General features: G+C 53.4%; 1 protein-coding gene across 2 annotated transcripts in view; it reads right to left on the bottom strand.

The window, feature by feature from the left end:
• RHBDL3 (rhomboid like 3) overlaps positions 1 to 25679 on the bottom strand; it is a 48094-nt gene that overhangs the window by 16901 nt on the left and 5514 nt on the right. For both annotated transcript variants that reach the window (XM_054709432.1, XM_054709431.1), the window contains 4 exons: positions 15154 to 15312; positions 10248 to 10472; positions 6867 to 7015; positions 3331 to 3443 (listed from right to left, as the gene is read on the bottom strand). In XM_054709432.1, the coding sequence (XP_054565407.1) occupies positions 3331 to 3443; positions 6867 to 7015; positions 10248 to 10472; positions 15154 to 15312 (646 nt within the window). The remainder of the gene's footprint in view (positions 1 to 3330; positions 3444 to 6866; positions 7016 to 10247; positions 10473 to 15153; positions 15313 to 25679) is intronic.

The following is a 25679-nucleotide window of genomic DNA, read 5'->3' on the forward strand; positions in this document are numbered from 1 at the left end:
CAGTAATTCGAGTCTCAGACCCTGATTCTAGCATATTTTTTAAAAATTATATTTTTATTGATTTCAGAGAGACAGAGGGAGGGAGGGAGGGAGGGAGGGAGGGAGGGAGAGAGAGAGGGAGGGAGAGAGAGAGAGAGAGAGAGAGAGAGAGAGAGAGAGAGAAACATCAATGATGAGAGAGAATCACTGATGAGCTGCCCCCCTGCACGTCCCACACTGGGGATCAAGCCCACAACCCGGGCATGTGCCCTGACCAGGAATCAAACCATGACCTCCCGATTCATAGGCTGACGCTCAACCACTGAGCCACACCAACTGGGAGGTTCTAGCATCTTGAAGGTAACAATCTGGATCCACCTACCCTCCCTTTGTGGCACTGACTTCCCTCCAGGGACTGCGATTAGCCCTGGACAAAAAGGACTGGGAGAGACCAAATTCCAACAGGGGCATGCATATCAGTACAGTACCAGAGCCATCTCAGGGCAGGAAGCCTGGGCAAGGCAGGATTCCACCAAGGGACAAATGGTTCAATAAGGCCAGTATTAATTCCGCGGAGCTCAATGATTCCATGGGGGCACGGGATGAGGAGAGTGTGGCAAGCCACACCTCGGCACAGCAGCAGACCAAAGTCTAGTCGGGGCTGTGAATCCCGCCCCCCGCAACCCCCAAATTCTGGGTCCATGCCAGTACACAGATAAGTTGGTGACTTTGCCATAATGCACAGCTTGGATAATATTAGCCAGGAAAATTTAAAGCAGGTGTTCTCCCACTTCTCCCTTGGCCCTAAAAAAATCCAAATAAAAATGGGCAGAACACCTCCCTTTAAATAATGTAACCTTATTTATTTATGTACTCTTACATTTATTCCGCAAGTATTTGTTGCTTAACATGTGCCAATCCCTGCGCTGGGCTCTGGGGATGCACACGTGATTTTATAATCTCTATAATCTATAATAAAAGCTTGGTGGAACATTGGAGATACTAGTTTCTAAAGTGTTTAAAGGGTTGGCCATTTAATTGTTAACCAGAGGGAAATACACATGGGCCTCCAGCACTGGCCGGAAGCACAGGGCAGAGAAGAATCTACCCCAGGTTCTTAGCTGAGCAAATTGCACAAGTGACTCCATGGTTCTGAAGTGCCTGCAACATGGGGGAGAGGGGGAGACAGGGCCCCCTCTCTGGATGGTTGTGATGGATACAGCTAAGAGCACGTGTGTACCCTTCAGCGCATGCCCGGGGTACCGGACGTGCTCAGCAGAGGTAAGCTCTCCTTGTTACAAACTCTGCCAGCCTTGGATCTGGAATATTTTCATTGGGCAGGAATGAAAGAGCAGGGCCCGACGTCTATGAAGACCTCCCTTGGTTTCTGACCATTAAATGATCTGCACAAAGAATGCCTGCCTCGTGGTTCTTGTAAGATGGCACTGGTTTTGAGCACAGCCTTTGGGGTTAGATCACCTGGGTTGGAGCCCAGCTCCGCCACTTTCTACTGTGTCTTCCTGGGTAAGTCACTTAGGCTTCCTAAGCCTCGGTTTCCGTATCTGTAACAGGCGAAGAGTAATAGTACCTGCCTCACAGAGTTTTTGTGAAGATTGAATAAAATATGGCCTGCAGGGCAGGCACCTGATTACTGGCTGTCCAGTCAGGGTCTAGCTGTCTGTGAATGGGTCGCCTTTCTGAGCAGAGAGGAAGGGAGGGGTGCGGGCACATCAGTCAACTCAGTCTAGGAGATAAATAGCATGACGTGTTGTGACGAGAGTGCCCTTGAGCCTGAGCGATGACTCACACAGTACAGCACACATCATTGCTTGGTGACAGCCCCACACCCCCCGTATTTAGCTGGCGAGCTCCCCCTCTGTCTGTGCACCGTCCCGCTCTGCACGGGCATCGCTGCGAAGATACCTGCACTGTCTCCCCGCTGTGCATCGTCTGATCTTGGTGGGGCCTGAGTCATTTGGGATCTTATTTCTGTCTTCTGGGTTATTGGCTCTCCCATCTCCTCGACTACTGACTGCGAGTGTCTGAGTGTCTTTCCTGTTCCTCACCATTAACCATCTGGGTCTCTGAGCACTAGGTCTGGAAACTGTGGCTATAAATCCCCAGCAGTCAAGAGACGGGGGAGGGGGGGTTGGGGGAGGGTGCGTGGGTGGCTGAGTGAGTCTAGCACACAGAGATGCTCATTAGACCTTTGCACAAGGATGTGGGAGGTGCCGGATTCTGGGACAAGCGGGCGTGGGTGCTGTCCAAGGTACCCACGGCTTTAACCTTAGCCCACAGAGGAGAGAAGGAGCCGGCACTGGACCAACATCCAGGCTGAGGGTTCAGGAACCAGCAGACCGGCCCTGCCTGGCAGGCGTGAGACCCTTCCCCTTTTGATGCCTGAAGCCACTTCAGTTATTCCCGGGGTCCCTGCCTGCCTGTTGTTTACAAGGCTGATGGTGCCTCACTCTCCTGATGACAAGCTTAATGCTCCTCAGGAAGGATTAAGATCTTACTTAAACACACACACAAAGCTCCCTTGGGCTCAGCTGTCAAGGTGAAGAGCTGAGGCAGCAAACCTTGTTATAAAAAATCCGGCAATGAGGTTGGAAACATCATGGGAGAGATTCCTCTGTTCGGAGGCCTGGCTAGTGCAGACGCTTCCTGCACAGCCTGCTCTGCTCTCCCCAGCTCACCCCGGCCCGCCTCACCCCCACTGCGGAGGGAAGGGGGCATTCAGGCTGCCTGTGCTCAAGGCCATGATCACCTGCCACGTGAGCCAAGTCAGTGGGGGGCCCGGACTCCTCCGGCTGGGCTGGCACAAATGCTTACCACCTTTCAGGCCAGACTCTCTCCTGTCAGTGTCAGTCAATCAAGGGGACAGTGGCCAGCTGGGCAGAGGCAAGATCTCCCTTTGGGGACAGGGATTGGCCTGGCCAGGGAGGCACCTGGCTTCCCCTACCCCTTGATGCCGTAACACTGTCACTCCATGTGTCACCTGAACTCCACCATCCTAACGCCCTGCAGGCAGATATTATTAGTTCATGCTTAATGCTTAATGGGGCCAGAGAGGTTAAGGAATTTCCCCAAGCTCACACAGCTGCAACACGGTGTTCCAAATCCTGTGCTCTCCTCTCCTTTTCCATCACATGCCTCCTTCTCTGGGTGGCAGTCCCTTTCTAGATTCCCCAAGGAGGTGGGGAGATTTGCCTGGAGAAAAAGCCTAATAGTCAGGAGCTTTGGTGATGAGGGTCCTGGGCCCCTTGAAAGCCTAGGGCTTGCCTGACCCCGTGGGGAGTCCCAGCCACCCTGGGGAGGTTTCTCCTATAGACAGAGGGCCCACCTGCCTACCTGCCACCACACCAGCCACGTAGACCAGCCCAATGCGGGTCGCTCCATGCACCATCTCCAAGGGCACCCCCACCAGGAGCTGCAGCACCACATTGAGGCCCAGGTGTTCTATCCTGTATGGAGAGACCACACTCCGTTCATTAATCCAGTCATCCATTCGTTTATTCGACAAACACTGTGTGCCAAGATGCTGGGGGTCCAGCAGTGAGCAAGACCCTATACCTGCCTTTGAGGAACTCATGGTCTGGAATGGTGGGGGCAAGAATCACAAAAGAGACAGATCGTCCTGGAAAGAGCGTTCCTTCCACACCTTTCCCTCCACCTGAGGCAAGACACGTGCAGGGCCTGGGCAGTAACTGGCAATGTCTGCACTGGCCACAGTGAGAGGCTGTGGTCAAGACCCAGCAACTCCACTGGCTAACACGTGGAAAGCCAAAGCTCAGAGAGGGGCACTGACCAGCTTAGTCACTCAGCTGGTTCGTGGCCAGGCTGGTAGCACAACCCAGATCTCGGATGTGCAGGCCCTGCTCCATTCACCAAGTCCCGAGGGCACGCTGGCTTGCTATTGTATCTGTAAGAGCTACTGATATTTAAAGAGACAGATGTGGCCCAGCCAGCGTGGCTCAGTGGTTGAACGTTGACCTATGAACCAGGAGGTCACGGTTCAATTCCCGGTCAGGGCACATCCCTGGGTTGTGGGCTTGATCCCCAGTGTGGGGCTTGCAGGAGGCAGCCGATCAATGATTCTCTCTCGTCATTGATGTTTCTATCTCTTCCGCTCCCTTCCTCTCTGAAATCAATAAAAATACATTTAAAAAAAATAAAGAGAGAGATGTTTTCAAAACAAGTGCAAGTGTTAGAGTTGCGTCTCAGAGTTTACTAATTCAGGTGTCACTTAACATCTCACGGGGGAGGCCTCTCCCTCCTGGTGTGCAGGGACCCATTCTGCCTGAAACTCTCAGGGTTGGGGTTTCTTGCCCTGAGAATGCCTTCTTTTTTCTGCTATCATGTGACCAGATCTTGTTGCTAAATGGTGTCTAGCTGAGTGCATGTTACTAGAAAATATCGTAACATTACTATTATTACATTGGTGTGTGCTTTCAAGTTTACAAAGCACTTTAACATCCATTATCTCATATAAACTGAGCAGCTGGACAGCTCCCTGGGGAAGCGTAAGTTATAGGGTAACAGAGCATGTAACAAGGGGTCTGGATGCTGGCCTGGCGTGCAGGGCTCGGGTACCTGCTGATCCAGGAGGGTGCCTGTGAGGTAGCACATGACTCAGGTCAGGCTCTGTCCCCGATTCCCACCATCCCTGCAATCTTCTGGCTCCCCACCCCAACACCCCGACTGTGCCAGCCAAAGGATTGTAGATTAGAAATGTCAGAAAAATGTACTGAAAAGGAGCTGGGTGGTAGCCTCAGACTCACAGGGAGACCTCAGAGGTTTTCTGCTCCCGTCTCCTTGGTTTACAGCCTAGAACTTGAGACTAGAAGAGGCTAGGCGAGGGGAAACCAGAGCTCCTGCCTCCCAATCCAACCTCTTTCTTCTCAACCACAGTGATTTCTTTTTTAAAAAGTGGAGAGAGGGAGGGAGAGGAGAGAGAGAGAGAAACATCAATGATGAGAGAGTCATTGATCAGCTGCCTCCTGCATGCCCCACACTGGGGATCAAGCCTGCAACCCGGGCATGTGCCCTGACCAAGAATCAAACAGTGACCTCCTGGTTCACAGGTCAACGCTCAACCACTGAGCCATGCCAGCCAGGCTCAACCACAGTGACTTCTGAATTCACTGGCCTAGAGTGTGTCCCTGAGTGATGCGTCACCCTGCGGGCTTTCCCTAGATGCTGGCCAGCTCTTCCTATCTCCTGTCTACTGTGGCACCAGCCAGGAGCCCCTCCCTCAAGGTCACAGACCTGGAGAATCCTCCCAGGGCTCTTCCTGACAGGCGTAGCTCCAGGAGAAGCAGCGGCCAGAGAAAGCCTCGAGGCCACCCCTGTGCTCTGGCCACTCCGGCCTTTCAGCTCTGGGAGGCAAAGAATGGACAAGGAGGCCTTAGAGACATTGTCCATTCTCCCTCCTTACCTCACGGATCAGGGAAGGCCAGAGGGCAGTCCTGCAAATAAGGCAGATAGTCTCAACCCACGTGCACCCACGGGTGTGGGCAGCCTGGCCAGGGAAGTCCCTGCTTCCTGTTGCCTCCTTGACTCACGAGAAGACTGATACATGACACGCCTCCCTCCCTCTGCCCCTTAGCCCTGTGAGATCAAAGCCTGGGACAGCAGGCAAGGCAAACAGCCCGTGGCACAGTCCCCTCTGGCTCAGCGTGGAGGCGTCCATCAGAACCATCAGAATGTCTCCTCACCCAAGCCCTCCCCAGCAGGTGCATCCAATTAGGGGTGTGTGTTTGTGCCATTTAGAGGCTCAGCAGGAAGGGAAGCTCACAGCGGGGCTCCCTCTTGGCCACTGTGGGTCTTTCTGCCAAGGCTCGAGAATGATGGAGCCTCCGGGGGCCAGAGTGATCCTCTTCCCATGTCCCACCCCAGGGACAGGCACCCCCCAGGGCTGCCCCAGACTAACAGTGAGCCCCTTTGCTTCTCTCCCTGGAGAGGCTGTAGAAGACACCACAGAGGTCGGGGGTCCGGGGACTCCGCTTTTCCAACTCAGCACTTCTACTACGTAGAAATGGTCTCCAGCCAAGATAGTGCTTTTCAAGGGAATTGGACCTGGGTAGTCACCTGGCCTGATCCTGGGTAAGAGGCACCAGTGAGAACTGACTGCACTCCAGCCCTAAACGAGGCCACAAGGCCCTGTAAACAGAACAGTAAGTATTGCCAGATTCCTCAAGAAGACCCTCACCATGTAGGGAGAGCACTTTGGGAAGAAGGCAGCTTCAAGAAATCTGTCCTTTATTTCACTGATGGGGGCACTCACACCCAACACAGTTTATGGACAAGGAACTTGGGAGCTGACCACATTTCCCTCTTTGCTTTGGCCACTAGGAAGCTCAGAAGAAGTTTATAACCTACCTGTAGCAAGTACATAGACTCACATGCTATGGATGTTTGTGCTGATTTCACTGTGGGATGTGCGCATTTTACTCCCTGCATTTTCCCTTTCCCAAACACTCCCAATAACTAATATATTTTGGTATTAGATGAGTTTCAAGAAGTCACCTCAAATCCTGTGTCCAGGGAGACAAACTAAAAATATATTTCAATCCAGGTTATCAGCACTACTTATTTTTCCATAGGGACTCTTTTCTTTTTCTTTTTTAAATCTTTGGCTCACATTTATTTTCTTTGATATACATTTTTAAAATATTTTATTGATTTTTTATAGAGAGAAAGGGAGAGGGATAAAGAGTTAGAAACATCGATCAGCTGCCTCCTGCACACTCCCTACTGGGGATGTGCCCTTGACCAGAATCGAACTTGGGACCTTTCAGTCCGCAGGCCAATGCTCTAGCCACTGAGCCAAACCGGTTAGGGCTCCATAGGGACTCTTGATAGAGGGAAAGACGACAGGTACTCACCCCGCGTGCATGAAGATGTACGTCAGGTAGCGCCACGCCTGTGCTCGGAGCTGTGGGTGGTACACCAGTGCGTTCTGCAGGTACCGTGGATGGGTCACCTGCAGCACAAACTGATCCAGCGACACTCCATTGTAGAGGAAAAAGGCCACCTGGGTGAAAGCACAGGACGGAGGGGGTCCATTACTAAGTAAAAAACTGCCAGGAACCCCTTGTGCTAACACTCAGATTGCTGGAAGTTGTCGTCTTTCCTTCTCAGAGAACGAGGGACTCCCCCGCGGCCAGCGCTCAGCCTCGTCTTCAACCATCTCTACCCCACTTCTGTTTGATTATTTTGCGTTAGCTATTCACAGCATGGTCACATGATCTCTGCCCACACTTCCTTGGGGCTAAGCAGGAAGGGTTTGGAGGATTTTAAACTTTAACCCCAATAATAAAGAACATACCCATTTGGGGGATAAGGCAATGCCACATAAGTTGATTAAAAACAAAACAAAACAGCCTATGGTAAAATATATAGAAATACAAGTTATCATCTAAATCAGTGTTAAGTGTGCAACTCAGTGGCATGAAGTTCATTTAAATTGTTAGGCAACCATCACCACCACAGAAGTCTTTTCACCTTGCAAAACTGAAACTCTAGCCATGCAGCGTTAGCTTCTCATTCTCATTCTCCTTTCCACATCTCTGGCAACCACCATTCTACTTTCTGTCTCTATGACTTTGGCTACTCTAGGTAACTCTACTTCTGCTTATTTCACTTTGTATAATGTCACCAAGGTTCATCCATGTTGTTGATTAGGCCAAAATATCCTTCCTTTTCTAAGGATGAGTAACATTCCCATTGTATGTATAAGCCACGTTTTGTTATCACTCGTCTGTTGATGAACGTTTGGGCTGCTTCACATTTTCACTACTGTGAATAATGCTGTTATGAACATGGGTGTACAAATATCTCCTTGAGTCCCTGCTTTCAATTTATTTTGGGTATATACACAGAAGTGGGATTGCTGGATCATGTGGTAATACTACGTTTAATTTTCTGAGTAATCGCCATACTATTTCCCATAGCGGCTGCACCATTTTATACTCACACCAACAGGGCACAAGGGTCCCAATTTCTCTGCATCCTCACCACCACCCTGCATAAGCAGACTATGCAAATGACTAAAGCACACTAATTTAAGCCCTAAAAGGGTAAACTACTTTTTTTTCTGGAACTCTTTCTAAAATGCATCATTCATGTCCCTATGTTCTTAATCAGGTATGTGCATAATCTCTTAAGGATGCCTCAGGTACTGAGCTGGGCACAGGAGGGATGTCTTCTCCAGCAATTGATGGGGCTTCCCTCCTACAACCAAATGGCCCCAAATTCTTGTGTTTGAGACTCAGGTCTAGCCCTAGCCGGTTTGGCTCAGTGGATAGAGCTTCATCCCGCAGACCAAAGGGTCCTGGGTTTGATTCCTCCCTGTCCAAGGTCCTGGTTGGGGCTCATGCAGGAGGCAACCAATCGATGTCTCTCACATCAATGTTTCTCTGTCTTTCCCTCCCTCTTCCACTCTCCCTAAAAATCGATGGAAAAATATCCTCAGGCAAGGATTAACAAAAAACAAATGAACAAAAAAACCCCCTCAGGTTTACTTTTAAATTGATTTCGGAGAAAGAAAGGGAGAGGGAGAGAGGAATAGAAACATCAATGATCAGCTGCCTCCTGCACACCCCTTACTGGGGATTGAGCCCACAACCTGGGCATGTGTCCTTGACCGGAATTGAACCTGGGACCCTTCAGTCCCCAGGCCGATACTCTATCTATCCACTGAGCCAAACCAGCCAGGTCAGGTTCTTACTTTTTATTGCTGGTTAATAGTGGATCCCTTCTATTTTCTCTGTTATGGAATCAGAAAACTGGGTATCTAGAACTGTATTTAAAACAAAAAGCCTTGGGCTTTTGTACAAGAACTTTGAAACAGTTATTTCAACATTTTCTTCTAGGATGGTAGTTTGAGTTTACATAGCTGAGGCTTATGGAAATTTGAAACCAATCTGGACACAAAATCTGGCTTCTCTGGATAACCTTGAACAAATTATTTGAATTTTCTTGTTCTCGATGTCCTGACCTGGAACTGGGGATATGAATGCCTACACTTCCAGGGTAGTGATGAGATAAAATACAGGAGGCCCTGCTGGGTGCCCGGCATGCGATTCGGGAAGGCAGCTGTAATTAGCGTCGGGTTAGGGCTTCCTGGATGGAGCCTGGACTGGCTCAGGCCCGCCAGCAGCTGGACTCCCCTGGGCTCTCTGGGGAGCCGTTCTGTCCACCTAACAGGATGCGGGTGGCCTGGCAACAAATACAGCTTCCAAGGCAGCTCGTTATTATTGGTCCTCAAATAGAAGTTAATAAATAGACCAACACCGTAAGCATTTGGAGAAGGAGTCCAAGAATATCTCAGAAAAATCGCAATTTCAACGTGAACTTGGAAGAAGCCTTGGGCCTGCAGACCAGCTATTCTCATTTAGGAAAAAAAGAAGAATGCCATGAAGCTTAACGATCCTGCCGTCTGATTAGGAACTTTGCAAGAACATATGCAGGGGTGGTAATCAGGCCCGTGGTTCTGGAAGAGAAACCAGTGAAGATTATAAAACGCCGAAGGGGAGCCGAGCATCCATTTAGGCGTGGAGGGGCCCACGGGTTCTTCGGCGGAACAGCCCACAGAATTCAGAGTTCCTCACGCATGGGCCCTGATTCAGAAAGGGGTATCTTTGGATTCTGTTGATATCGAAGCAGGAGACTCTTAGAATAACAGTGGGTCTGGATGATTCCCTAAGGGGAGAATGTTCTTTCAAAATGTGCTAAGTCCCCATTTACCTGTTCAGAAACACTCCCTCCCATATGCATTTGTGGGAGCCTTTTGTGTTCCATTCTCTGGCTAAATGGGGGGTCTATGGGAGAAGGAGGGCAGGCCTGCTTATTCCTGCTTCCCAGGCGGAGGATGGAGTCCCCGGGGGTCAAATGACCTGTCCACATTACTCACTCAGGGAGGAACTAAAATAAATTGGTTTTAGTATGTTAGCCTGACTAACTCCTCCAAATCGGTGAACTCATTACATTGTTTTTGTTGTTACTGTTTAGGTGGGGTGTCCCATGGGGATTTTGCTGCAGTGACTATTGCTTGAAGAATCTTTGGAATATCTTTGGGGTCCAGGAAATAGGACAACACTGCATGGCCTGTACTGGGGCTGGACTTGCAATGACAACTGCTACTGGCTCCTCCCTCAACCATCGCCTTTTGGTGGAGAAGATGCTGCCCTGCCCCCACCATCTCAGACATCCTCTTGCCCTGGCTGTGCTGAGGCCGAGCGGCCCTTCCCCACCCTTGTCCTTGCCTCCAGTAGGGTGACGGTGATCATGAACCAGGGTGGGGGGCAGCAGGTGTAGCTGTCGTAGTACCACTTCCGGTCAATCTCCCGGGGCAGGGTCTCGTAGGCCACGTGGCGGATGAGCCGCTGGGAGAGGTTCAGCCCTTTCTCCTCCAGCAGGGCCTTGCTGCAGAGCCGGCGGTTCCCCTGCAGGATGGCCTGGCGGAAGCTGTTGGACCGCTTGTTGCTCATCTGCACAGGAAATGGGGGTGGGGGTGGGGGGGCAGGGTCAGAACCAGGGTCTCGGGAGCCCCGACCCATTTCCCAGACAGCACAATCCTTAGACTTAACCAGGCCTGATGCCATCTTTCTTATTGTTCTACAATAGCTCACCAGAAGCAATATTCACTGAGCTCTCACATGTCAGGGGCTGTTCTAAGCACTTCACCATTTGTTGGTTCATTTGCTACAACCAGTCTACCTGTTACATAAGGCCTATGGATATCCCCATTTTGCTCGATGTGGAAACCAAAGCACAGAGAGTTTTAAGGACTCAGCAAGTTCAAACCCCGTAAGGCTCCTGAGCCTGTATTCATATATTCACAGTACCTTCCTTCCGCCCACCCATCTCTCATCCATCCATCACAATTTCCTGAGCAACTACTACGTGTCAGGCACACTGCCAGGCACAGGGGATACAGTGGTGCTCGAGACAGACGAGTAGCCAGCAATCCCAGTTCAGAGTCAAGGCTGCTGCAGGAGCACACGGGAGGGAGCCCAACCTGGTCTGGAGGTGGTCAGGGAGTGCTTCCTGGAGGAGGGGATATCTGAGTGAGAGCTGGAGGGTGAGTAGGACTCAGCATCCTCACAAATGTTAGCTTGGGAAGGGTTGGGCAGCCCTTGCTGACTTTCCCAGAACCCAGAGCGGTGCCTGTGGAAGGTCACCACTCCTGAGTACCTTCAAGTGACTGGCCACAGAACCCTGCCTCGGGGCTGACCCTGCCTTGGCAGCCTGAGGTGGCCCGACACAGTAGAGCCATGGCTGTTCACCCAGCGGTCAGCCAGGCTCCCAGAGATCAGAGCAGCCTGCTGACTTCCAGCCCCGAGGCCTCCGTCGCCTCCCACCCCACGACCACATTCTAGACCTTGACTATGGGGAGATGTCCTAGAGACTGAGTCCTCCCAACCCCAGAGCCCACAGTACCGCCTGGGTGGCTGTTCCACAGTAGCTGCGGTGGGGATTATCAATGTATTCCTGGGACAGTGGGCCCAGCGGTGGGCAATAGGCTAAACCCGGAGGCAGGAGTCCAGAGCGGGCTGGCCAGGTGCACCAGGCAGACCAAGGCACAGGGGTTTGAAGCCCTGTCGGGGGGAAGGTAGCTGGGGGGAGGATCTGCATTCAGACCAAACGGGTGGGATGAGCCTCCCTGTGCAGCCTTTCCCCTCCTGGATTCTGCTGCCTCTCACCTTTAAAATCTGGCTTAAAACATGATCTCACTCATCTAGTGGAAATAATGAACAACATAGACTGATGAACAAGAACAGACCCAGAAACAAGGAGGCACGGATCAGACTGTCGGGCCTCAGAGGGAGGGTCGGGGAGGGTGGGGGTAAAGGGGAGAGATCAACCAAAGGACTTGTGTGCAAGCATATGCGTCTAACCAGCGGTTGGGGACAACAGGGGGGTGGGGGCATGTGTGGGGAGGGGTGTGGGATGGGAATGGGGGCATGAGGACAAATATGTGATACCTTAATCAATAAAGAAATTAAAAAAAAAAAATCTGGCTTAAAGCCCCAGCAGGCCTTCCCAGAGGAAGCCCTTCCAAAGATTCCCTATTCTCTTCCCCTCCACACCTACAAAGCTTGGGTCTGGTCCTTCCTACTGGCTCGGGAGTTCTGTAAATGCAGGCAGGGCTTGGGGCTCAGGCACACGGTAAGCCCAAGACAGGATCCCAGCATGAGGTATTTTGTAGCCACACTTACCATCCTCTCTTCCAATCTCCGAGTGTGAATATGCACACGGGCGTGCCCTGCATGCACACTCACAAACACACCCGCAGTCACACCCTGACGACCCCTGTGGGGTCGGGCTCAGCACTGAGTACAGAAGCACGGTGAGCACATACTCACCACTCACCTGCACGCTTGGTGTGCCTAGCACCGTGTTGGGCGCAGGAGTAACCATGGTCTTGGGCCTCACGGAACTTATAAGGAGAGACAGATGTATAAACAGCAGCAAAAGAGGGTGTCATCTTAGTTATTTGGTGCCTAGGATTATCCCCACGTCATAAAGATGGGGACCAGAGCTTGGAGAGTAATTTCCAAGACCCATCGTTAGGAAATCAGAGTCAGGATTCATATCCAGATCTGCCTGCCTCTGGAGTCCAGCTAATTGGCACTTTCCTGCCAAGTAGATAGGGATCCTCTCCCTCCAGGTGGATGCACCCCTTCCAGGCCTGGGGAACGAAGCCCATGCCAGATTCCAGTCCCCACTCCCCCCTCTGCCAGGCATCCTGTACAGAACACAACCTGCACGCCCTCACGTGACAACCCTGGCCTCTCAGCTGTAACGTAATGTGGTCTTTGCTATAAGAGAAGTCTGGCGCCCTGGCTGGGTAGATCACTTGGTTGGAGCATCGTCTCCATAAGCCAAAGTTGTGGGTTCAATCCCCAGTCAGGGCATATACAAGAATCAACCAATGAATGCATAGATAAGTGGAACAGCAGGTTGATGTTTCTCTCTCTTCAATCAATCAAGAGAGACCTGGTTGCCCTAACCCAGTGGTCGGCAAACGCATTAGTCAACAGAGCCAAATATCAACAGTACAACGACTGAAATTTCTTTTGAGAGCCAAATTTTTTAAGCTTAAACTTCTTCTAACGCCACTTCTTCAAAATAGACTCGCCCAGGCCATGGTATTTTGTGGAAGAGCCACACTCAAGGGGCCAAAGAGCCACATGTGGCTTGCGAGCCGCAGTTTGCCGACCACGGCCCTAACCAGTGTGGCTCAGTGGATAGAGTGTCGGCCTGCGGACTGAAAGGTCCCAGGTTCAATTCCAGTCAAGGGCATGTACCTTGGTTGCGGGCACATCCCCAGTAGGAGGTGTGCAGGAGGCAGCTGATCGATATCTCTCTCTCATGGATGTTTCTAACTCTCTATCCCTCTCCCTTCCTGTAAAAAATCAATAAAACATATTAAAAAAAAAAAAAAAGAGACCTGGCAAAGCACAGTGGGGGTTGGGATGAGGAAGGGCTCACGAAGGAGGCAGAGTTTACCTGCTGGAAGAATACTACAGACAACAAAGTCTTCCATATATTTCACCTTGTTGAATCCTTGCAATGACCCCGAAGGAGGTAAAATCCAGGCTCAGAAGATCTTTCTCACTGAGTGGCAGGGGCAGAGCCAGAAGAGGGACCCAGGTCTGCCTGACTCCAGGCCCTGAGCCCTCTGCCCTCCCCAGAGCTTCCCTGCTGGTGACCTCCTCTTAGTCCTGGTCCCCAGGGCAGCCCAGCTCACATGAATCCAGGCTCCAGCTGGCCGCTCCGGCTCCGAACTGATCGAAATCCCAACAGTGACAAGTCCCCTGTGGCTGGGAGTTCACAGAGGACTCCACGGAGCCCTTGCTGGAGAGAAGCACCTGCCGGGCCCAGCCGGGCCCTCACGCTGCCCTGGACTGAGGAGGGGCTGCAGCAGACGTGCTTGCGCTGGGCGGTGGAGGAGCCTGTGCCGGCTCAAGCCCGTGGCCTGGTCTTCGGTGGCACAGCTGGGCTCTAAGTCCCAGGGCTCACCGCCACCGCCTGCCCCATGAATCCCGGCTGCCCCTCCTCCTGTAGCTCAGCTCTGACCCCTGCCCTCTACAAGGCCTGCTCCCTGGGTCCATTCTGAACAGCAGTAGAACCCGAAAGCCCTACTGCGGCTCCCCGTAATCACTGGGCAAAGGCAGGCCCTCAGCCGAGAGGGCCCGACACAGTCCAAAGCTGGGTATCCACATCAGAGAGCCCACCTGGCACAGGACAGGTCTGAGTGGGACTGGCTCCCCCATCACTGACACCAAGCGGGTGGCAGAAGAGAGGACACTGTCTCACCCCTCCATGCGTGACAGACAAGAGGTGACTGTCCCCACCCATTTCAATAGGGAAACCAAGGTCAGACTCCAGCCTTGGATTCATCCTCTTAGTTCATGTAGAGTCTACTGATATTCCAACCATCCCGTGGCAGGTAAAATGCTTCCTGCTTAATCCCACTGAACCCCATTCCAATCTCACCCCAGTAGTAACACAGCAGTAACCCGCAGTGAGGAGGGAGTCCCTACTCTAAGTCAGAGCAGTGGGCAGGATTCACGGGCTCCCTGTCCCCAGTCCCCCCAACAAGCCAGGGCGTCTGCCAGCAGGTCTGATGAGCTCCTGTGCCCCACTGCTCGTGGAGAGGTCTGGCCTGATCCTCCCGACACCTGCTCCCCAGCTCCTCTCCTGCCAATGACCTCCTGCCTCCCACTCCCAGCACTTGGTTTCGGTGGCATGGAGCCCACTTCCAGCTCCAGAGGTGGGCCCTGACTGGTTGGAGTCAGTCAACACATCCCCACTGACCCAATCTGGGCCCGTGGAAGGGAGGAAGTAAATCCCTTGTGTGGGAGCTACCACCAGGAGTCCCTCTCCTCTCCTGCATGGTGAGGCCTGAGGGTGTGAGGGCTGGAACGGCGGCAGCCACTTTGCCGCCACAACGGGAGGGGCTGGGATTGCCAGCGGCTTCTCAGAGGATGAGAAGGCAGAGCTGAGAGGCAAAGAGAAACCAGGTCCTCGGTGATACCCGGGTGAAGCCTGGACTTTTTCAATGCTCTGGGCCAAGAGATCCCTTTAATTGTCCAAAAGGGTCGGCTAAACCACAACCCCTGGACAGGCCCCTCCCAACAGCAAGGGCCCCAGAGCGCTCACCAGGTTGACAAAGTCCTGGTAGCAGATCTGCCCATCGGCGTGGCTGTCGGCCAGAGCCAGGAGCACCTCCCTTTTGTGCGGGTCCAGCTTGGAGCTGTGGCTCTCCAGGAGGCTGCGGAACTTGCCTGAGCTGATGTAGCCGGTGTTCCCAGGGTCACACTACAGGAGAAGCACAGACAAGCCAGGGAGAGGGGCGTGGGGGGGGGCGTGTCAGTGGGCTCTGGCCCCCTCTCGGCTCTACCACAGGTGCCCCATCTTCATCAACACGAGGCCCGGGTGGTGTCTGGGATGTCTCCAAGGCCCCGGAGGGAAACATCCAAACAAAGCGTGGACAACCACGTAAAATCCTGGAAGGCCCTGGAGACCTTCGAGATCCACTAACCCGAGCGTCTGGTGTGTGGCTAAGGAATCTGAGGCTCAGAGAGGTTAAATTCCCTTCTCTCCGCCCTTACGTCTGACTCTAGGCAAGAGGAAAGCAGGAATGAAAAGGAGATGAGCAGAGGAAGATGAGGAACTTCTGGGGCCCGGGCCAGAGGGACTCCAGTGGGGAATGCTCGAGGCCTGGGAGCAGGGAGCACAGCCTGCCAACCCTGCATGTGGCTGCTGGCTCCCTCCGTGTCAAACTCCCCCCCAACCCCCACTTCTTCCCACACACACACAGGCCAGAGCAGGGCTCCCCAAAGACACTAGGCTCTCTGTGCTCCGTTTGTTTGTTGGCATCACCCTTTTGCCCTCTGTAGCTTTGCACACGTGGATCCCTCCGCCCAGGATTCCTTTCACCCTCATCTCCCTGAGAGCCTCCGCCTCACCCTTCCCAGCTCATTGGATGTCCCCTCTCCGGAAAGGCTCCTCTTAGACACGCCTGCACCTCGGACAGACCTCCAGCCCCGACCCCTCACAGCTCTGTAATCCTCTACTTTCGACTCCTTACTGGGCTGCCCGTTCCCTCACGGCAGCGTCACCACAGATCCCCGGGCTTAGCATGGAGCCGGCGGAATCCGCACTCAATAAAGCTTTGTTGGGTGAATGCACAGGGGAGCTCCTGATGACGAGGTGGGTGCTAATTTCCCAAGGACAGTCTCATCAGTTCAGTTAGAAAAGGATTTTATTCATCTCTCCCGGAGAAACCCATAACCTTTCTGCCCCTCTTCCATAGCCCCCCTTTCCTCGAAGATCCCATCCAGTGACCTCCCCCGCCCCCCACCCCCCCACAGCACCCACCCTGCTAGGAACTGAGGCTAACCCTGCTGAGAGCTTGCCTGTTCACAAGCACTTCCCCACACGAGCTCACTGCATCCTGGAGATGCTGCAGGGGTTACTGAGATTGTTGAAGGCAATCAGACTCTGCGATGTGTGTGGAAAGAGCGAGAGCGAGAGCGAGAGAGAGAGAGAGAGAGAGAGGAACCCAGAAGACCGGATCCACGTTTCCCCCTTTTCTAGATAAGGTCAATGGAGACCATCTTAGGAAGGCTGATTCTCTGGGCAGCATCTCTCAGGCAATCCAGGAGAAACAGCCAAGAGTCACAGTCATGGGCTAGTTCAGTCCTCCCAGAACTCAGCGAGAGAGGACCTGCCTGAGGAGGCCTACCTAACAGTGTGGGTCCCCACCCTCAGCCCCAAACACCCGCTTTCAGAGATGACACCAATGTGGTTCACACGATAGAGCATTTCGGAAAACTCCGCTACCCCAGCCCCATAAAGACCTTTAAGAATACAAATGCCTAGGCCCTGGCCACGTCGCTCAATTGGTTAGACTGAATGCCAAGGTTGCGGGTCCAGTCTCCTGGTCAGGGCACATTCAACAAACAACCAATGAATGTATAACTGGAACAACAAATCGATGCTTTTCTCTAAAATTAACTTCAAAGAAAAGAGTAAACATACCTAATATGTGTTGAGTGTTTTCATGGGGCCAAATACAGTTGTAAGCACTTCATGTATATCATTTCTTGGACCTCCTACAACAACTGTATGAAATAGGTCCTATTATTATCCCCATATTACAGATGAGGAAACAGAGGCACAGGAAAATGAGCAGTGCCAGCAGTCAGCAGGGCCAGGGCTCCACACCCAGGCAGCGTAGTGCTGCCTCTATTCACCACTGGCCGCCAATGACCTTCAACCCCCTGAGCTGCCCTGCTGGTCAGAAGCAAAATTTAAGGATCAAAGAGGTGAGTGCTGACCCAGGAGGGGAGGGGCCCTAGGAGTCTCACAGGCCCACTCTAAACAGAGACTTTTAAGGAAGGAAGGAGCCTCAAAAAGCAACAGTTCTGCCAGGCCTGGCGTGGCTCAGTGCTTGAGCATGGACCTATGAACCAGGAGGCCATGGTTCGATTCCAGGTCAGGGCACATGCCCGGGCTGTGGGCTTGATCCCCAGTGGGGGTGGGAGGGCGTGTAGGAGGCAACTGATTAATGATTCTCTCTCATCACTGATGTTTCTATCGCTCTCTCCCTCGCCCTTCCTCTCTGAAATCAATAACAAAATATATTTTAAAAAAGTAACAGTTCTGACTTTCTTATTGCTCAGACAGGAAAGTAAAGCTTGGAGAGGCAAAGTGGCAGAGTCGGCCAGGGAGGGCCTCCTTGGCCAGCCTGGGGGTCTCACTGGCCAGCCTGGCCTGGCTCCACATGGCCCCCAAGCTGGGTGGGCTGATGGGGGATGACAGCGAGGTTCAGAAGCAGGTCTGAGTCCTGGGAAAATCCATCCTCCACTCCCACCCCATGAGCACTGCAGGGGGGCAGTGATCTGCACACAGCATGGAGTCTCCTGCCTCAGCTGAGGGGGAGGAAGCCCAAGGGCCTTGCATTTCATGGAAGCAGAGATACCAATCCCTTCTCAAGGGCTGCCTATAGGCTTGTGTGTGTGTGTGTGTGTGTGTGTGTGTAGGGGGGCGGTGGGGGGGGGAGGCAGTGGGGTGGAGGGGCTGAGATCAGACAAGGGCCTTTCTCCTTCATTCCAGCTCCAGACAAAGGACCACCTGCTCCCTCTCCCTCTCCCCCTCCAGGGCTCCCTGCTGTTGTCCTAGTGACAGGGGCTGCCCTGGGGCTCCCCAAGCCCCCACCCCCCACGAGGCCCGCCAGTCCTGCCCCAAGCACATTATAGGCTCCAGACTGCAGAGGATGAGCTGGAATCAGGCCCAGCCTCCCTTCTCTGCCAAAACCCTACCTTTCAGTGCCAGGGCCAGACAGGCCAGACAATGGGGTCATCACTACCCTAATAATGAGGCCTCAGGGATGCAGGAGGCTGACTAGTGGGGAGGGAGAGGCAAGGGTGGGGCGGCTGCCTGGGCTCCACAAATGTACACAGAGCACCTTCCAACTCCCTCCCTCCACCCCCCACCACCCCCCAAGAACCAGGGACGATGAGGACAAGAGCAGAGGCTGACAGTGGGCATGGGGCACAGGGGCAGGTGGGAGGCAGAGAGAGGGAGACGAAGGGAGAAGAGACACAGAGAAAGCCTGAGAGAGGATGTGTAAAGGAAGGAGGTAGGTCCCATTGCCCAGGAAGGCAGCTCAGAGCTTCTTAAGAGGCTGCAAGAAGCAAGGCAAAATCCCACTCTTGTCTCTGCCACTAACCGGTTTGTGTACTTTAGGGTAACCTGCTGGAGCCAGAATCACCTGTCTGTCAGGCAGGGTCACATTCCCTCGGGTCATGGTGGGTTGACACAAACACAGGCCAACGCTCCCCAGGACCCAGGGTCACACGGACTCAATGTCCAGCTGCAACTGCCCCGTTCACAGAAAAGCAGGGAGCACTCTTCCTTCAAGGCCAGCTATGGGTGATGAGAACATACCAGTCCCGTGGCTTGGAGCGTTTGGGGATACAAACCCTAGAAATGAAATTTCCTTGTTGACAGTGCGCTCAAGGCCCCAAAGCTCTCTGTCCCGGGAGTCCCAGGCCCTGCATTCACCTACTTTTGGCAGCGGGATGCTCTCGGGATGAGTCTGGGCCGAGGGTTGGAGGCAGCCTGACTGGGGCTGGTGAGTGAGGCTGTGAATGGACCGCAGGCAGGGCCCCAGTGGGAAGTCAGGAGTGGGGAGCATCCTGGCAGCTGCCTCCTGAATAGGGCTCAGTGCTGTGGAGGGCGGGGAGGCCAAGCCCACATTCAGCCTGAGCGGAGGATGCTGGCCGGCAGAGGGAGAGACAGTGAGGGGCCCCTCCCACCGTTCCCACCCACCTGCCTCAGCCTTGAAAAGAGCTGCTGTGGGGAGAGGCTCCAGGGGACTTTAATCCCACCAGCACCCAGCCCTCTGCCCCCTTAATCCTCTAAGTCGCCAGTTTCCCCCAGCCTGGGGCCTCACACAGTCTGTGCCTGCCATGCATCCCAACTCCCACCTGGACCCCTTCCTAGTGCACTTATGACCTAGGCTGGGAAAAGGACCCACCAAATTCCCTCTGTATTATTGTTATTATTGACTTCACAGGGGAAGGGAGAGGGAGAGAGAGAGAGCTAGAAACATCAATGATGAGAATCATTGGTCGGCTGCCTCCTACAGGCCACCTATTGGGGATCGAGCCCGTAACCCAGGCATGTGCCCTTGGCTGGAATCGAACCTGGGACCCTTCAGTCTGCAGGCCGACACTCTATCCACTGAGCCAAACCGGCTGGGGCTCCCTCTGTACTATTGCCACTTTGGGCTCTTTCCCCTTCTCTGGGGCAAGGAGTGGGGGAGTCCCAGAAGGAACCCCTCCTCCCGCGCTGTGCCATCTTGGGCAGATCCCTACAGCACACTGCCTCCGCTTCTCCATCGATCATGTGGTAGGAGCTCTGCCTTCTCCAGGAGATGTAGGGGGCCCAGCCCACCCTATCCAGCCCACCGGGGCAGCTGATCTATTCTGCATCCTTGCTCAGGCAGGGGTGATGGGAAATTTGGAATTAGGACCAGGCAGCTCTATGTGGCGGGGACCCAGATGAGGTCTGTGTTGTCACCTGGTGACACTGGGGAGAGGGGCAGCAGGTCAGGGGACCATAAGCCCTGGTCCGGGAGGGCTGGAAGGAACCATCCTGTGTGTGATCTGCACACATTGCATTTCCAGGACAACTCCGTGTCTGCACTTGAATTTCCTTCTGTCTCCCAGGAGGACCCTCCTCATCCCTGATTCAGGGAGTTATCAAGCTACTCTGCAGGTTCTCGGGGCTGCGGGACCTCTGAGGCACAGAGGAGTGGAGAAGGGGTCTGAGCAGCCCCCTCCCAGCTAGGGCAGCCCCACTGTGAGTGTTCTGTGTGCTGGCCTCCTGCATGCCACCTGGTCGGACAGCACAGGCGGCGCTGTACGTACGGAACGCCCGCTAGACAACAGGCACCGCCTCCTCGCACCCTCGCCTCACCCTGCGTCCCGGTGGGCCTGGGACGGTCCTGGCTTGTCCCTACTGTCTGAGCATGATTATTCACAGTGCTCCTTTCCCTCTCAAAATGGCCCCAATCTGGATGGTAAATTATATAGTTTCCCCTTCCCCCCCCCATTTAAACCCCTCAACAACCCTATGAGGTAGATGCTATTGTGGGCTCCATTTCCCAGGGGAGAAAAACGGGGCATGGAGAGCCGAGATGGCCAAATGTGGACAGCGGGACATGCATGCATCCCACTTGACTTCAGAGAGGAAGGGAGAGGGAGAGAGAGCTAGAAACATCAATGATGAGAATGATTGGTCGGCTGCACTTTCAAGGACACCTGCACTGAGCCCCTGCACTTTCAAGGACACCCAGGTGCAGGGGACCAGAGGCTGCACTGCCCCATCCTTAGGGCGCTGCAGCTAAAGAGTTTGGGGGACCCCAGTTCAATCCTCTCGTTCGTTCATTTCACAGGTACTTACTAGGAACCGACTACATGCCAGGCATCACGCTCATGCTATGGATGGACACTCAAGAGCAGAAGGCAAAAGAAACTAGCTCAACGTCACAAAAGCAAGTTACTGCTCAAAATGAAGACAGTTCAGGGTTCCTCCTGGGGGGCTGGGGTTCCAGCCTTGCTCTTCCTTGTTTTCCTCTGCCCTGTTCAGTTATATGAAGTACAACTGGAGCAGGGTTTCCCAATGTGTGTTTTGTGGGACACCAGGCCCAAGATGGTGCATGAAGTAAGGGTTCTGTGGCTCCGTAAGTTTGGGAAACCCTCTTGGAAGTGCATGATGCAGAAACCAAATTAAGGGCTTTGGAAGGTTTGCAATGGAGAAACCTGTCTGATTTTGCTCAGCCCAGTATTTCCCAAACACACTGGATCACAGTATTTTTTTCACAGCAACACTCCATGGAGCACTCTGGGGAAATGCATGTGTCCACAGTAGAGGCATTTCCCCCACCCTGGGTTGGTGGTTCCAAATCAGCCTCTGTCTCCGTCTCCTGAGTGGCACAGGCCCTCACGGCAGCTGACACTGAGTCTGTGCTCCTCCAGCAAAGTTAGACCCTGGTCCCAGCCAGAGGGTGGAGGGGAATGCCAGCCCAGGAGAGGCCGAGGAATCAGCTACGCCCGACTGCCTGGACTGGCCGAATGGGCCGCTGATCAGCTCCCAGGGAACAGCCCGCACCAGCTGGGATCTGCCTGCTCAGTACCCAGGACAGCGGCACCATCTCCCCTCCGGCCACAGGCCAGCCCGCCTGGCCGAGGCTTTAGAATTTACCCGGCAGCAGAGAAGCCGAGAAGCCGAAGAGAAAGGAACATATCTATTTTATATCTCTCCTGCATGTGTGATATACCCAAATTGCATTTCCAGGACAACAACACATCTGGTCCCAGCTCCCAACACTTGAATTCTCATCTCTCTCTTGGGAGGACCCTCTCCCTGTCCCTCATCTAGAGAGGCCCTCGATCTGAATGAGGGGTGTGGGCACTTTCAAGGACCCCAAAGGCAGCACCTGTGGTGCCATCGTGGTAAAGGAGTCTTGGTCTGGAAGGTTGGGACCTAGAGCCTCAGAAGTCTCCCGTCCGCAGCCACACTCTCTCTCCTCTGTCCACCAGGACAGAACCAGAACCAGAACAGAGCCCTAGGAAACGACCCCAGGGCATGTGTGCTGGGACAGGGCAAGGTGCAGGCAGCTGCCCTCCCCACTTGGGGTGGGGGGTCACTGTGGCTCATCTGCTGGCTCCTTGCCTCATTAGCCGGCTTCTGAGCAGAGCAGAATTAACGAGGCTGCCCAGGGGTTTATGGCTCAGCAGAGCGTCCCACCCAACAGCCAGAGCCCACCAGGGAACTCCGGCCCGTTCACGGATATTTACAGCCCCATAAATGACGTCCAGGCCTGCAGCTGCCGGGGTCAGGCGTCAGGAGGCGAGGCTATGGGACTAGCCCCTTTCTCTCCCAGTTTTCCTTCCCTGCCAATGAGGATGGTAATTCACCTCTGAGAGAAAACCACTTCCCACCATTCCCCCGACTTTCCCCCTGATTCAGAAATACTGATTTTCACAAGAATTTTCATTTTTTTAAATCCTCACCCGAGGATATTTTTCCATTGATTTTTAGAGAGAGTGGAAGAGAGAGGGAAAGACAGAGAGAAACATTGATGTGAGAGAAACACATTGATTGGTTGCCTCCTGCACACGCCCTGACCAGGGCCTGGGCCAGGAAGGAGCCTGCAACAGAGGTACATTCACTTGACCGGAATCAAACCTGGGACCCTTTGGTCCACAGGCCGACACTCTGTCCACTGCGCCAAGCCCTGTCCACTGAGCCAACCCGGCTAGGGCGTGTATTTTATCACTTCTAGCCTCACACCAATCCTATAGTTAAATGTGATTAGTCCCATTTAACAGATACAGAAACTGAGGTGGGCAGAGATCAGTGACTTGCCCAAAGGCACTCCCGGAGAGTAGAATGGGGCACCACCTGGCCTGCTCCCAGCTGGGGGTGGGAATGGTGATCCCAGGATTCCCAGCTACATTATTTCTCTTCTTTCAGCCATGTGGGGTGTCCGCGGGGAGGCAGCTCATCCCTCTCAAGGGGCTTCTCCCAGAAGGGGAGAAGCTAGAAGCCCCTTCCTTCAGCAGAGAATCAAGCATCCTGACCTGAATTCAGGCTGAACAGCTGGACATTCGGGCTCCCCAGCTCTTTCCACACCTGGGCCTCGAGGGGAAGAAGAGCTCAGACTTCCCCTAGAATACAGGAAGTTGGGGTTGGGTGGGCAATGGGGGAGAGGGCCACCTTTCACCAGGCAGTCCCTCCCCACCCTGCTTCTCCTCCTTCTGAGTCCTCTCCCCACAGAAGCCCTTGGAGGTTCAGACTCTGAGATGACAGCTGGGGGCTGTGACTCAAAGCCAGGCCTCTTGGGTCGCTAAGAGCAGCAGTAATAATGCCCATGCTGACTCATCCAGGGCCGGCTGTCACATGTCCCAGCTGCCTGGGGACTGAAGCCGAGTCACAGCCATAATGCAGGAGTCCCAGGGGAGCAGCAGGCAGGGAGAGGGGGAAGTGGGTGTGCGGGGCTGACTACTGGTTATCAGGCACTGGGAAGAGAGTTTCAGCTTTCTCTTCATTCCCACAGTCACCCCTGGAGTTAAAGATGATCGTCTCCATTTAAGGGGAGGAAATTGAGGCTCAGAGAGCTAATGTCATTTGCTCCCCATCACAAAGTCAGTAAGGCCTGAACTCAGGTCTACCTGACTCCAAATCCAGGGTTCTGTCCCGGGCAGCCCATCTAAGCAGCACCGTGCTCTGGTAGTTACACATTTATAATTCGCACTAGGGGCCCAGTGCATGAATTCGTGCACCTTGAAAGGAACTGTGGGCCGCAAGGCTGCAGTGGGCACAGGGGTGGGTCTTGGCCCATCCTCTGCACCCTGCCAGCCCCTCCTGCCAAGCCCTCCCCCCGCTCACCCCACCCCCCGTCCCCTGTCTGCCAGCAGCCCTGCTCCTGCTGCCACTGCTCCCACATGCTGACGGCGCCGGCCCCACTCGCACCTACTGACCAGGAGCAGGGGGAGGTGGAGAAGCCCTGAGGGGTGATTGGGGCTGGCAGCCACCGCTCGCACCTGCTGACGGTGCCGAGTGATCAGGGCCTGCGTCGGGCGCCAGCAGTGGGTGTGAGTGGTGCTGGCGCAGGCAGCAGGTGCAAGTGCTGGGCAGGACCTCAGCGTGCGGGAGCAAAGAATTTTCAGTAACCACCAGAGGCTCTCGCCCCATTGACAGCGACCGGGCGTCCTGCCTTAATCTGGCACCCCTGCTCACCTGCTCCACCATCCTGCCACGGCCCACGCCTGCCATATTCCGTGTGCGCCCCCTGGTGGTCAGTGCACGTCATAGCGACTGGTTGTTTGGTTGTTCCCCTGTTCAGTCTATTTGCATATTAGGGTTTTACTAGTATCTATATAGATTTGTAATTGTGGTGGCATAATTAAGACTGCCCACTTTCCTTCTGGGAGATCAGCAAAGTTGGGGGTCTTTTTGGGGGGAGGGGGTCTGGGAAATGCATGCTCCCCATGGGAAGGAAAAAAGAGAGACACAATCAAGTCACTTTCAATTCTTCCTTTTCCCTCTTGCTTGCTTGAGCCTGAAAGCAATTGTGTTGTGTAAATTAACAGAACTCTGCTACGAAACCTTCTGCTCATTGAACATTTGCAGATCTTGAAAGCCTTTTTAAGGGTAACCTTGAAATGGTTTTCCAACCCCCGAAGCCCTTTAGGGGTTAACTGGGCTCTGGTCCCACATCTGCCACTGACCTGCTATTTGACCTTGGATCCTTGAGGGCACCTCCCTAGAGTTCAGGAAGGGACTGGGAGTAAGACCATCAAAGAATAACCTTAAAAAGAGGAGCTCGTAGGAAAGCTACAGGCACATATAAAGCAATAACTAAAGGGCACATTACCTGAGTGAAATTGTAAATATCAGTGGAACAGAGAAAAACCTGAAATATACCCAACCACCTAAAGAAATTTTCCAAATGATAACATTTCTCAAACAATGTATAAAGGAAATGTTTCTTCTTTTTTTAAAAAAATTCTAACCCGAGAATATTTTTTTCCATTGATTTTTAGAGAGTGGAAGGGAGGGAGGTAAGGAAAGGGGGAGAGAGAGAAACATCAGTGTGAAAGAGACACATTGATTGGTTGCCTTCTGAACTGGGCTTGAACCTGCAGCCCAGGTATGTGCCCTTGACCAGAAATCGAACCCGAAATCCTTCGGTGCATGGGCTGACACTCTAACCACTTAGCAACACTGGCCAGAGCAGGAAGTTTTTAAAAAAATATTTTTATTGATTTCAGAGAGGAAGGGAGAGGGAGAGGGAGAGGGAGAGGGAGAGAGAGAGAGGAGAGAGAGAGAGAGAGAGAGAGAGAGAGAAACATCAATGATGAGAGAGAATCATTGATCAGCTGCCTCCTGCACACCCCTCACTGGGGATCAAGCCCACAACCTGGGCATGTGCCCTGACTGGGAACCGAACCCTGACCTCCTGGTTCATAGGTCAACACTCAACCACTGAGCCATGCCAGCCAGGCCAGAAAGTGTTTCTTAATAAGTGATGTTGGTGTAACTGGATAGGAATAAGAACTGAATAGAGTAAAGGGTTAGATAATATTTTTTCTAAATCATAGTAG

This window comes from Eptesicus fuscus, chromosome 20 (assembly GCF_027574615.1).
Source record: "Eptesicus fuscus isolate TK198812 chromosome 20, DD_ASM_mEF_20220401, whole genome shotgun sequence".
In the NCBI taxonomy this organism is placed as follows: domain Eukaryota; kingdom Metazoa; phylum Chordata; class Mammalia; order Chiroptera; family Vespertilionidae; genus Eptesicus; species Eptesicus fuscus.